This window comes from Giraffa tippelskirchi, chromosome 5 (genome assembly GCF_054371585.1).
Source record: "Giraffa tippelskirchi isolate mGirTip1 chromosome 5, T2T-mGirTip1v1.2.pri, whole genome shotgun sequence".
Classification (NCBI taxonomy): domain Eukaryota; kingdom Metazoa; phylum Chordata; class Mammalia; order Artiodactyla; family Giraffidae; genus Giraffa; species Giraffa tippelskirchi.
The window spans coordinates 80,323,443-80,337,431 of record NC_137279.1 but is presented as its reverse complement, the minus strand read 5'-3'; the positions used below and the strand labels follow the sequence as shown (position 1 = coordinate 80,337,431).

Here is a 13,989-nt window from a genome sequence, read left to right as displayed (position 1 = left end):
ATGTTTCTTACGGCACCGCCAGTGATTGGCGCCTTCAGGGCTGAGGTAAAGTGCACTGTCAGCAGGACGCAAGCAATAAATAGCAACGGACGGAGAGACTGAGACAAACGGATGGGCCCAGCATTTTTGCCAGGAGCAGCTCAATTAATAAATTGCTCTGTCCCTGGAGCCTCTCCATTATTGCAGGAGGACATGATGTTTGCCTCTGACCAGGCCTGGCTTGGCCAGTGTGGGGGAACAAGTCAGGGCGGGCACCAAGGCTCCCCGCCACCTTCTCCAGTGCTGTGGGGGAGTTCTGGCATCTTGAAGAGAGGTGAATCCTTTAACATCTTTTTTTTGAAATCAGTATTTGATATTTAGGCTGAAATGGGGATAAACTTGACTTATAGCAGGGACCTGCCTTTTCCTCTAGAACAGCCTGTTTACAGATCAGAAGATCCATGTCCCAGCAGTTCTTTCCTATCTCTATGCAAAGCCCTCTTCTCAAAGTTTTGCCCACACTTACTCAACTTCACCTGAGGTCAGTGTGGGGCAGGTGGTTGTCCCTCCTTCTCCAATGGGACAACGTCATGGTATGACCAGTGATATTTCCTTCAGAGGGAGCACTCAAATAAGAAAGCTCAGTGACACTTTCAATGCAAAAAGGAGGTTGTAGGACATGTATGTGAGAGTATGTGTGTGTGCACATGCACGTGGATGTGTGTGTGGAGGGGTGGACGGGGATGCAAGTTTGCAGCTGGAGCATGGAGCATGGTCTTTGTAGGCCACGAGCTCCATGGAAAGACAGAGATGTACCTTGTTGGGCAAACTGCTACCCAGATTCTCTCAGTTTCAAGCTAGACATGAGCAGGTGAAGTGGAGAGGTTTGCAGCCTGTGTGCAAAATGCCATCATCATGGTCACCAAAAATCAAAACTGAATGTCTCCAAGACTGGACATTTAAAAAACATTATGAAAGCCAGGTGATTTTGTAGGCCATGTGTAATAAGGCAGAAGTGAGGTGTCTGTTTCCAGGGCTTGCTGACTCATCAAATGAGTCTTGGTGACAAATGGCACATGAGAGTGGACAGTGATCATGGTTCACTGAGGTCATCACAAGGGTTCTTAGAAGTAGTAGTAACAACGCTTCTAAAGCTCTTATGTCCTAGGCCTTATCCCCACACTTTAGATACATAGTAAATCATTTGATCTGCAGAACCACCATGTGAGTAACGTGCTACTGTTATCCCTACTGAGTTACAGAAAGAGAAAGTCATTTGCCCAAGATCACTGAGCTAAGGAGCTGGGGCAACTCAGTGGTCAAATCCAGATAGTCTGGTCCTCATCTGCTATGCTACTTGACTCTCATGTTGTTTATTAGTTCAACAAATATTTTCTGAGCATTTCTATGACCAAAGCACTCAATCAAGTAGGAGAAATAAGACGCAAAAATACTGTCAAAAGTTCAATCCAGGACTTCCCTGGTGGCCCATTGGTTAAGAATCTGCCTGCCAATGCAGGGGACATGTGTTTGGTCCCTGGTACAGGAAGATCCCACATGCCTAAGGGCAACTAAACCCTTGTACCACAGCTACTGAGTCTGCACACCCTAGAGCCTGTGCTTCACAACAAGAGAAGCCACCACAATGAGGAGCCCCTGCTCTTCACAGTTAAGAGTAGCCTCCACTCTCTGCATGGAGCAATGAAGACCTCCCACAGCCACAAATAAAACAAACTTTAAGTTCAATCCAGGGCATTTGCTCATCCCACTAGATATAATTATGCACTGGACTCTCTCCAGTGCATTTTGCCAGCCTCCAGTTTTTGAAGCTCCCTTTGACTAAGGGGAGACATTGTCTCTGATAGAGCCCTCTGCAGGCCAGGTCTTTGTAGAATGAGCAACCCAGCCTTGTCCTGCCTCCCAGATCCCTGGGCCCTCCGTGGCCCACCCCCCCCAGGGCAACACCAATTTTAATTCCTTTCCAGATCACCAGAGCCACACCCTGGGCCAAGGACATTGTAAATATTCATACGAAATGCAGTTGATGAACGAGTTTTTAAAATCTCTGATGCAGAAGCCAATTGCAAAATGCTGGGAAAAGACCTCACTGTCACACAGCAGCACCTCACGTGGCACCTTGTGCTGACACTCAGCAGTGCCAGGTGTGTATTTGCTGGTTAACTTTGGCTTCCCCTTGGTTTGCCAGGAAAGGCCGGCACAGACCAACGCCATTGTGGACGACTCTGCGCCCCCCTCGGTGGCCCAGTTGGCTGGGCGTTTCAGGGAGCAGGCAGCCGCTGCAAAGGAGGTGAGTCAGACGGCATCAGAGCCCCTCTCCTGGGAGGGGGCTGGAGGAAGGGGAAGTCTGGGTCAGGCCCAGAGGAGAGGGAGGGAGGAGGTTTAGTGATTACCAAATTAGGAAGCGAAGTCACAGAGGGGTCTCTCTGAATGTGAGGAATGTTGCCATGCCGCTGGGCCTGGGCAGGGTCTTTCTTCACTTATACTTTGGCAAGGAGGGAGTAGACATGCGGCTGAGAGTTGAAGGGCCTGCTGTCAGAGGTAGGGGTCTGGAACCCGGGGCTGGTCCACCTCCGTCATCCACTGATGGAGATTTAGATCTTGCACAGCTGTGCCAGGCCTGGGCTGGCGCAGAATAAAGAAGTCCCCACACCAGGCTCCTCCCCTGAGCCTAGGAATTCAGAGCGAGGGTAGATTCCAATAGAGAACTGGGAAGCAAGGACTGATAGGGAAGTGCATTCAGATAGGAAGCAGGGATCAGAAAGGAAAGGGATCTGGTTAGCAGTGGATTCTAGAATCCTGTTGGAGAGGACAATGGCAAAGGGGGCTTTGTAGTGTTGGAGAAATCTGGGCTAGATTTTCTCTAGTCCTACAGTCTGAGAAGCTCTTTAGAAGTGGAATGTGGGAAGGGCACCCACATGTCTGGGGAGGTTTATCATGGCCCCTTGGGGAAAATGAGAATGCTTTTTTAGATGTGTTGTTTTGCGGTTTTATTTTCCCATCTGAAAAACCCGTCCATAATTTCTAGACACGGTAGGCATGTTATAAGGGGTGAAGGAGAGAGTACTGATCTAAGGCTCTGGCAGTGCTCAGAAGCTGGATATGAGTGTTATTTTGAAATGTTGCTTCAGGCTGATGAATCTCAAGTGAAAGATGATGCCAGCAGGAGATCACTGGGAAAAGCTAAAAGTCAAAATGGGTAGACAGTTCACTGGAACGACTTTATAGTTAACTGGCAAAGACAGGCAACCCTCCCTCCATTCTCTTCTCCACCAGACATTCCTGAACATTCCTAAAGCCAGTTTCCACTCCTTCCTCTTCCTCCCTGTTGCCTGATTAGCTCTCTCTCTTTTTCTGTGTGTCTGTCTGTCGCCCTTCCCTCTAGACACCAGCCAGTAAACCAACCAGAAGGAAACCACCCTGCTCCCTCTCTCTGTTCCCTTCCAAGGTAGAGCTGGGCCAGAATGGTGAGGAGGTAAGTGCTGCTGCCACTGGGGCTCCAAAGATGCTGGTTATGGATTTGCTTTCTCCTTCTTATGGAAAAAAGCACTCAGTTCACATTTTCAGACTTTAAAGGCTGTGCAGGGAATTTCTCCTTTTCAGATTCAGGGATGAACCTTCTTTTCTTGATGCTTCCTGTTCCTTTACTGTGAAAATGAAGCCCCTTCCTTTTACCTCTTATTGAGCCGCCTTTATGATTTTTCAAGGACAGTAGCACTATTTTTCAAGCCTGAGCATTTCACCAAGAGAATGGGCCATAGAGTGTTATCACATCACATCAGATTTAAAACTCATGAAAGTCATGTTTGATTCCCAGGTCTGACTTATATGATCTTCCATGTGCCCAAAGCATCTGGAAAGAGGGTCTGCACTCACATGAGGTAGAACTGCAATGAGATAATTGAGTGTTTCTGTGGTGTCTTGTACAGGATGGCTATTATTCTGGATCACTGGAAGAAAACCAGAGCCCCCAGGAGGCCTCATTGCCCTCAGCTATAAATAGCCAATGTTACCAACATAATACAGGCTCTGGTATCATAGATCATAGCCAGCAATGGATTCCCAGCCTGCATGTTCACCTACCCTTATTTATCTAATTGTAACTGTAAGAGTAATTGTCCACACCCTCCCAGAAGCCCATGCACCTTCACTGTGGTTGCGGTCCCCGCCAGAAACAGATTTGCATGCTCTATCCTCCAGCCTGGGAGGCCAATCCCCAAATAAATAGAGCAAGCCAGCCAAAGATAGTCCAGTCCTCATATCCACTGTGACATCTCTTTCCCCACTGTCTTTTTTGGGGGCCAGCATCTTGATGACAGACGGACACGGTAGCCACACGGACTTGGGCGAGCCTCTCCTTGTCTGCATTCTCTCATCTATAAAGTGAAACATCTGGAGTATATCAATGATGTTCAAACCTTTTTGTCAACCCAAGGCATATAAGCAGAAGCCCATCAGATAAATCAGAAAGAGCTGCTCCCTGTCAAGTGGAATGGAGAAAGGGGGTGTCTAGAGCCCCATGTTCTCTGGGAATATTACCCCCTACACACACCCACACACACAATGAACAGAGATCTTCTGGGATGAGAATCCCCAAGAAGCACAGTTGAAAAACACTAAGTTTTTGTTGGGGTCTCCTCACGTGCTCACATTATGATTCTATGACTTTGTGGGTTCATCAGCCAACATTCCGACCAAATACATATCAACAACTTCTCTTTACTGAGGGTCATCATCTCCTGTGACCACCCTCTGGGCTTGGAACCTGTGTTAGGCAACAGGCTAAGGTTGTGGCCACTAGGAGCCTCCTGTGAGGCTGCCCCCTGACTGGACTTGGCCTTGGAGAAGTCACTGCACTGCACTGAGCCTGCTTCCTGTTTTGTAAAATGGGACAAGAGTGCTAACCAGTCATGGGGGCTAGATGGGGATGTTTATTCCCTGGATAAAAGTGGAGTGAGCCAGGTCAGTTCAGTGGCTCTGGGAGAAATAAGTCTGCACGTTTCATTCCATGGGGCACCACCAGCAGTTAAATGGTCTATGACAGCCAAGGGCTGAATGAATGGGAGGTTGGATCTTAGAAGGAAAGTCCTGGGGTGACAGGCTGCTTGCATATGTGAAGGACATTGCTTCCAGACATCAAAGATTCTTTGTCACCTTGAAATTCACACAAAAATAAACCAAGCAGCCAGCTTTGTCTGGCTAGTTAGATGGAGGCTGTCGTCCATAATCCTTCAGTATTCCCATGGTACAGCCTGCAGAAGCCCTAATGCTGGGAGCCTTGGGGGCCTGCAGGGAAGGCCCCAGTCAGGCTGCCTCCCTGTTTCCAGTGCACAGTCCTGAAGGGGTCTTACCAGCTCTTCTTCGTTCCTGCCCCCTCCCTGTGCCTACATGAGCCTAAGATGGTGAGGCCAGCCCCTGCCCCCAGGGTGTATTAGAGTTACCCCTCTCTGGAGGACCCACCCAATACTGGATTTTAATGTAGCCACTGCCTTACCTGCCCAGAGAAGGACTGAAAAACCTGGTCATTATTCTATTCATTATTAGAATGTCATATATGGACATACACACAGAGAGAGAGATGTCAGGTTGACTTGATCCCTCCAACTGTGAGAGGCAGCCACTTGTCTAGAGCTGCTAGTTAAGCAGTAAAGGAAACGCTGCCACTTGCTGCCATTCCTAGGAACTGCACTGGTGGCTCTTGTGGATTCTTCCTGTTTAGCAGGTCAATTCAAATCAATAAGGATTTTGTAGGGCATGAGCTGGGTTCCCAGCACTGTCCTACGAGGAAGGGGGTGTGTTTATTGAATTTTCACTCTCTTCAGAAGATAGTGATCAGCTATGGAAGAGAGGAGCTTAAAATTATTACATAAAGTGAGTTTTGTCAGCATAATTGTTGCTGCAGTTTCTAGAACAGCATCTTCAAAAACATGTGAATTTTCACTGTAAAGCCCAGAAATTAAGGACAACCAAATCTGTTCTCACAGTGGCCACAAGGTTCCTTGAAAGACTGACCACTCTGGAAATATGTCTGATGATGCAAACTCATGGAGCCAGAGGCACCTGAGAGCTGGAGGAGGCCTTAGAATTGCTTATTCCAACCCACTTGCCTGCGTAGGTCTTGGTTGGGAAGGCTGAGGCCAGGGCATCCATCTAGCTCCTGTCAAAGCCAGTTGGGGACTTTCTGAGCGGTCCAGTAGTTAAGACTCCAAGCTCCCAGTGCAGGGGTCATGGGTTCAATCCCTGGTTAGGGAACTAATGTCCTACATGCAGTGCAGCTCCCCTCCCAGAAAAAAGCCGGCATCAGAAAGGACTGGGAGGGGGCCTCCTGAGTCCCAGAAAGTGACTGATCCACTCCAGCACCATCTCCACAGTCCTGGGCTTTAAAAAGGTCACAGAGAGTTCTGTTGAGTGAGTCTTTCTCTTTCCATCACTAAAATCATCTCCCTCAATAAATATCTCAGGTTTATAAGAAATCGGTATTATTCCTCTTATAATTCAAGTAAATTAAAATATGGGCGCAAGAGGCAGTGTCCCCAGATGTAGGAAAATTCGGGAGTTTTTTTCTGCTCTGGTCTCTGTCCAACAACATGGAAGTCATCAATTTCTTCTTCTTCATCACCATCATCATCATCATCACAGTCATCATTTCTACACATTGAAGATCAATATACCTGTGGAACTAGAATCAAGCAGTAAGGATTTTACACAAAACAAGGAGTCAATCTTTTTAGATAATGTAAAATCCAAAAACAGACAAGATTCCTGACATATATTCATCACAAAAATATCTCTAATAGCATACATATGTACATATATTCATATATATATATGTATATATGTGTGTATGTATATGTATATCTCAGACATCGACCACTTTTAGAGGGCAGGGACACTCCAACAATAAAGAATCTTCCTGCAGTGCAAGAGACCCAGGTTCGATCCCTGGGATGGGAAGATCCCCTGGAGAAGTGAATGGCAACCCACTCTAATATTCTTCCCTGGAGAATCCCTTGGACAGAGAAGCCTGGTGGGCTCTATACAGTACATGAGGTCACAAAAAGTTGGACATGACTGAGCAACTAACACTTTCACTTTCACAAAATCATGTTCATTTTTTTATATAACCAACACAATGTCTGGAATGTAGGGGATACTCAATAAATGTCTGCTTAATCAAAATGAAAATTCAATGTTTTGGAAAATGATAGTTTATAAATGACACTATTGGTGAGGTTTCCCAAAATATTATTAGTTCAAGGAAAGAATTTCAATAATACCTCTGTCAGGTTTCACTCCAACTCTACGATTTCTTGTTATATTTGTGACAAACAGAATGGATGGTCACTTGCCCTTTCTGTTTGAAATCCCCTCCAATTGTTTTCCCACATTGTTAAGGTCATGGGGTGAAGATCTTATCCCCCTCAGACATAGTCTGTTCCCTCATAGTGACCATGAAGGCATCCTTCCTGGGACAGGAGGCCTCCTGTGTTTTGGATGTCCTGCTTGCTCCAATGCATAGATTCAGGTAGTCTTGTTAGCGGCAAGAAGAGGGAGAGGGGAAGGGGCAGCCTGCTGTGCCTTGTACCTGAGGAGGTAAGTGAGTTCCTGCAGCTAAGAGGTGAAGTGATGAAACCAACTTTTTGTTCTCATTCCAATTGTGGTTTCTGGGCTCCAACCAGAACCCCAGTTCCCTTCACCTTACTCATTTGATTGTTTTGGTCCATTTTCTTTCATAGAAGTCACTGCCCAGTGCAAGCCACCCTCCTAAAGTCAAAGTGAAGAGCTCACCTCTGATTGAGAAACTTCAGGTAAGTTCAGAATGGCTACCTATCACTACCTCTTATCCAACATTTGCATGTCTTTGGGATTCCTAGGGGTAGTTCCATATGTCACCTGGATAGTTGACCTTTGATAACCAGCTAGTGATTAAAGTGCCCTGAAGGATGGGAAGCTCTACTTAAAGGCAAAACACTAAAATAGGGACCCTATCAAATGTGAACTCATGTCCTTAACACCTAGCAGAGGTTGAAGAGAATGGGATATCTTAAGGGAAAAGGACATTATATATAGTGCAAGAAACACTCCAGGAATAGCCAGTCCTTTCCAAGGAGTGAATGCAGTCACAAACCACTTCAACCTTATACAGGGCTGAAATTCAGTTGCTAGACATTACACCACCATGGCCAAGTTCATTGTTTGGAAAGCATTCTGTCCTTCCTTATCACCAATTACCTTGTATGTCCTCACCACTGTGCCCACTGGCTTTCCCAGGAGTGTAAATGGAGCATATAACTGCACTTGATCTCACAATCTTGTTGCGGAGACGAGATTTTCACAGGTTAGTATTGGTCACTTAGTCATGTCTGATTCTTTACAACTCCATGGACTTTAGCTCACCAGGCTCCTCTGTCCATGGGATTTCCCAAGCAAGAATACTGGAGTGGGTTGCTATTTCCTTCTACAGGGAACCTTTCCCACCCAAGGATCAAACCTGGGTCTCCTGCATTGAGGGCAGATTCTTTACCATCTGAGCCAACAGGGAAGCCCAGATTTTCACATATGATACAATAAAAGACATATAGGAGAGTAAATACCAGAGATCTAAATTGTGGGTAACTATCCAACTCCTACTGCTTTAGACCAGGACTTTTTTTTTTTTTTTTTTTACAGTTGGTATGATTTTTCTTTTTTAAATTTATTATTATTATTATTTGGCTGCCCTGGGTCTTCGTTGCAGCATGGGCTTGCTCTAGCTGCAGCTCATAGACATGATTGCCCCGAGGCATGTGGGATCTTAGTTTCCTGACGAGGGATCGAACCCATGTCCCCTGCTTTGGAAGGCAGATTCTTAACCACTGGACAACCAAAGAAGTCTCTAGACCAGGACTTTTTAACCTCAGCCTGATTTGGGCTGGATAATTTTGTTTCAGGGGGCTGCCTTGTACACTGCAAGATGTTTAGCAGCAGTCCTTATTCACTAGATGCCAGCAGCACTCAATAAACTGACAAAGAAAAAATGTCCCTAGATATTGCCAAATGTCTCATGGGAACAAAATCATCCCCCTGCCCCCTAACTTAGGAGAGATCCACTGCTCTAGAATTATAGAGCAAGAAGAAAGTCAAGTGGTCAGGAGTAATTGACAAATGCTTTATAAAACACTTATTCCCTGAGTTGGTCTTTAGGAAGGGAGGCTGGAAAGGAGGGAGGGAGGTTCTCCTGATGTGGGAACAGTGTGAACTGAAATGCAGAGAAGGAGCAAGCATAATATGTCTGGGTTAGGCCTGTAGAAGATGCTCAAGCTTTCACTGCAGTCTCAGCAAGGCTCTCCTGCGCTGGATTCTCCTGTCTGGGTCCAACTAATGAAACTGATTCATCGACCTTGTTGTGGAGCCATTCTTAGGGATGTGTCAGGACAAGTAGTCCCAGCCTCTGTACTTCCCAGCTATGGGAGAGCCCAGAGATTTGGCCCCCAGCCTGATTTGGGGTTAAGGAAAGCATCTCTGGTTTGGGGTCATAAGCCTACCTGGTGAAGAGTCAGAAGGAGTCTTTCTGAAGTTTAACTCATCATGAAAAGCCCTGATTCCATCTCAGCTTCAGGGAAGGGGTGGGCTGCCCATCACTGTAAAAGGCTGCAGGGCCCCCATCTACCTCACAGGGATCTCTCACAAGGGACCCCTGAACTCAGACACCCCTTCTTAATGTCAAGGGTGTAATGCAGGACACCTACTTCCGCCTCCCTGCAGCCCACCACAGCCCTCAGTCAAGTGCTAGAAATTATCATGAAGACTATGTACCTTGAAATTTTGGTCTTATTTCCCTTTTCCAGTCAGTAACAAGTGTCTTAGGGAAACATGGAAACCTGAGAATGAGGTTTTGATCTCCAATGGTTTAATCTTATGAAGAATGTCAGTAATAGTATATAATTTGGCCAAATCCCTTAGGAACCTTACTTTGTTGAAACTATGTAGGGAAAGAACTAGGAAATGCATCATCAGCTCAATTTTTCTTCTAAATATTCTTTTGGATGAGATAGAAACTATGATGTTTCTTCATTGGAGAAGTTCATAATTCAAAGTTCAAGTGACTTGCCTGGCGATCCAGTGGCTAAGACTCTGCACTCTCACTGCAGGGGATCCCTCGTCAGAGAACTAGATCTGGCAAGCTGCAACTAAAGATTCTGCATGCTGCAACTGAGAACCAGTGAAGCCAAATAAATAAAAATAAAATATTTTTTTTAAAAGAAGTTTTCCACTGGCTAGAAGACCTACTTTATTTGTGAACAGTATTTTTTAATATATATTTTTATTTATTTATTTTTGGTTGTGCTGGGTCCTCAAGGTGGCTTCTCTTGCTGTGGAGCACAGGCTCTAGGGCTTGAGGGCTTCAGTAATTGTGGCTCTTGAGCTCAGTAATTGCAGTTGCCCAGCTCTAGAGCACAGGCTCATGGAGAAGGCAATGGCAACTCACTCCAGCACTCTTGCCTGGAAAATCACATGGATGCAGGAGCCTGGTAGGCTGCAGTCCATGGGGTCATGAAGAGTCAGACACCACTGAGTGACTTCACTTTCACTTTTCACTTTCATGCATTGGAGAAGGAAATGGCAACCCGCTCCAGTATTCTTGCCTGGAGAATCCCAGGGATGGCGGAGCCTGGTGGGCTGCCATCTATGGGGTTGCACAGAGTCGGACACGACTGAAGCGACTTAGTGGCAGCAGCAGCAGCAGAGCACAGGCTCAATAGTTGTGGTACATGGACTTAGTTTCTCCCAGGCATATGCGATCTTCCTGGATCAGGGACCGTATCTGTGTCTCCTGCATGGGCAGGTGGATTCTTTACCACTGAGCCACCATGGAAGCCCATGAGCAGTCTTAAGAGAGAATTTCCCAGCTTGACATTGAAAGGGGAAGAAGACCTCTTTTAATGCCCAGTTAACCTCCCCACTGCCAGGAAGCCCTCCCAGCCATCCCAGCACATCAACTCCCTCAGCCTGTGTGGTCCAAACCTGCCCCTTGGTACCTGCCATATGCTGCTTTTAGACGTGGCATGGGCTCACAGTGGTGCCATTTAACTTTTATATGTTTAATTTTACCATGACACAATCTTGTCTATATTATAAATTCTTCCTTAAAATCACAATAGAAGTACTAATGTCATCTTAAACATGTATAAGGTTCTATACTTTGCAAGTCCTAAAGTACCATGTAGGAGTTCTTCAGGATGACAGAGCTTTGGCTGACAGGAGGGGAGCACCGAGGAAAGTCTGGAGCGAGAGGGTGTGGGTCAGATAATGACAGGAGAGAGTCATGGGACCAGATCCTAAAAGACTCTGAAGGTCAGGCTCAGTAGATTGAGCAAACAAAGAATCCAAGATATCGAAAGGCCACTGGACTCCCTGTAGGTCACACAGCTATCAAGTGAAAGAGTAGATATCTGGAGTCAGATGTGTCTGCATGGAGAGCATCATCTGCCCCTCAAGCCTGGTCCCTTCCCAGCAGACATTGCTGCTGTCTTTCCTGCTCTGGCCGATGCAATGATTTGGAAAAGTAGAGGGTCGAGCTGGAGGAGCCAGTTCCCCTAGATGATCCTAGAGGACCCAGGGAGCTCACATGCAATCCCTCCTGCACCTTCTCTGAGGCAGTCGGATAGATCTAGGACCACCTGCCTCCTCCCCCACCAACCTCATGACTCCCTTAGGCCCTGGTTACCTTTGGGTAACCGCCTCTTTGCTTGCCCTCAGGGTTCATTTTAGTCTGGTTTCAACTGCACTGTGATGCCCAGGTTGGGGCACACACTTGCATCTGCACTGCCAGCTCCCCCTGGAGGGCTTGGTGGCCTGCTCTGTCCATCATTCTGGTCGTCTACTGAGGAAGACCCTGTACTTACTTGGAGGCTGAGGGACAAAGAGACCTGGCTTGAATCCCAGGGCAGATTCCTTAAACACTTTGCTAATTTGTGCCTTGGGAACAAAACTGAATGTGTAGTGTAGAGGGGGAAACTGCACATGCCCAGCAAAGAGCAGGCATCCTGTAAGTGGTAACTGCGACTGACTCTGATGAGAAGGATGGTGAAGGTGCTGACTTAGTGTGAGGTCCTGGTGCCTGCAAGTCCTGGCAGTTGCTATTTCGGCCTCTTTTTCTATAAATTGGGACCATTCAATGCATTTTTGTTAGATCAAATCAGTACTTCCTGGGCATTCTGGAATGCAGGCTGGAGTAAGCCAGGTAGCAGAAGGTAGACAAAGTAAGCAGGTCTTCCAGGAGCAGGATGCGATGTGACAATGGATAATTGGTTAGGAAGTAAGAAAAGCCTCATGGTACCTAGTCTCAATCAGTTCTAAGGCCAGGAAATCAACATACTAGAGTAGGAACTTTCATTTTCTCTCTACCCTTACCTGAAATTCCTCACCTTTCCCAACAGGCCAATTTAGCCTTTGATCCAGCAGCCCTGCTTCCTGGGGCCTCTCCCAAGAGTCCTGGATTCAAGGCCATGGTGTCACCATTTCACAGCCCACCTTCTACCCCTAGTAGCCCTGGAGTGCGGTCTCGTCCCAGCGAACCAGAGGCGGTGCCCGTCAGCTTTGACCAGCCTCCTGAAGGCAGTCATCTGCCCTGTTACAATAAGGTAATGTCTGGGTCCTAAGTACTGTGATGTCTTTGTTTATAATGTCTGTGGACATGTGGGCACTGGGCAATCCTGAATTATCTCTACCCTGTTGTTCTGCAGAAAGGAGGACATACCTTAGCTGTGGTCAGAGCTGCTTTTTAACAAAGGATATGTCTCCTCTTTCTGGCAAGCGATCCCTGAACTAAGCTCACCCTCTACCTAGCCTGCCTCTCTCATCCCCTCTCCCTGTAACTTGTTCCCCTCACCAGAAAGGCAGGCATGGGGAGGGAGAGAGTGCTCCATCCTTTGTGGAGAGAGAGGTGGGAATTCACAGCTGACCCCAGCTGAGTTATGTCAAAAGCAGGGACTCAGCAAAAAGGAAGACAGGGTCACTAGGTTGTCCTGTCCTGACTTGATTTGAATACTCCTAAGTGACCCAGAATAGGCTCAAATCATTTTTGCTGCATCTTGCTCTAGTTAAGGGGCTTCCCAGGTGGCGCTAGTGGTAAAGAACCTACCTGCCAATGCAGGAGACGTAAGAGATGTAGAATCGATCCCTGGGTCAGGAAGATCCCCTGGAAGAGAACATGGCAACCCACTCTAGTATTCTTGCCTGGAGAATCCATAGGCAGAGGAGCCTGGAGGGCTACAGTCTATAGGGTCACAAGAGTTAGACACGACTGAAGCGACTTAGCCTGCATGCACACTCCAGTTTAAAAACATCCAAACCGTTTCTTTTGCAAAAAGATGTGTAACAAGGCTTGTTTCTGTGGATGCTACCTGGTACTCTGTGTGTAATTTCATCAGATCCCTGCCCTACTGGAAGGAGGTAAGAATCAGGGAATCAGAGGTGCATACAATCCAATACATTCCAACAATACACCTGGCAAATTTGGGTCAGAGCCAGGGAGAGGCTAAGAGTTAAAGGGCTCCAATGTCAGGAAATGGTATTAATAAATGGATGTGACTTTAGAATTATGGATGGAGAGAACAGGATCTTCTGGACTCTTCCAGAGAATTCATCTAAGAAAAAGAGATCAAATATGCAGAAACAGGTAGAGCCCAAGGAAACAAAGAGGTGATGAGGTGGGCTTGAGCCTGTTGGCTGGGGACAGAATAGGGATCCTTCAGCCCAGAACAATGGAGAGACCCCTGGGGGCAGAGAGGAACCCCGGGAGAGCCCTAATACTGGGGACTTTAGTCTTGTAACAGCAGTAAGGGAGCAGGTGGGGTTATTTCTGAACCCTGCAGGCCATGAGGACTGAGGCCTTGATAGCATGCAGGCTAGCCTCACTGTGGTCTCGGCAAAGTTTCTGGGAAGCTCTTTTAAAACCAAGCCTTCATTCTAAACCACTGAGACAAAACTAGGATTGGCAAACACAAAAAT

The 13,989-nt window shown here is 46.8% G+C and overlaps 1 protein-coding gene across 4 annotated transcripts in view; it reads left to right on the top strand.

The window, feature by feature from the left end:
• The window catches only part of RCSD1 (RCSD domain containing 1), a 69,538-nt gene that overhangs the window by 46,879 nt on the left and 8,670 nt on the right, over positions 1 to 13,989 (top strand). For 3 of the 4 annotated variants that reach the window (XM_081489260.1, XM_081489259.1, XM_081489258.1), the window contains 4 exons: positions 2,186 to 2,287; positions 3,383 to 3,472; positions 7,734 to 7,805; positions 12,417 to 12,620. In XM_081489260.1, coding sequence (XP_081345386.1) covers positions 2,186 to 2,287; positions 3,383 to 3,472; positions 7,734 to 7,805; positions 12,417 to 12,620 — 468 coding nt within the window. The remainder of the gene's footprint in view (positions 1 to 2,185; positions 2,288 to 3,382; positions 3,473 to 7,733; positions 7,806 to 12,416; positions 12,621 to 13,989) is intronic. The other variant, XM_081489261.1, reaches the window with a different exon arrangement.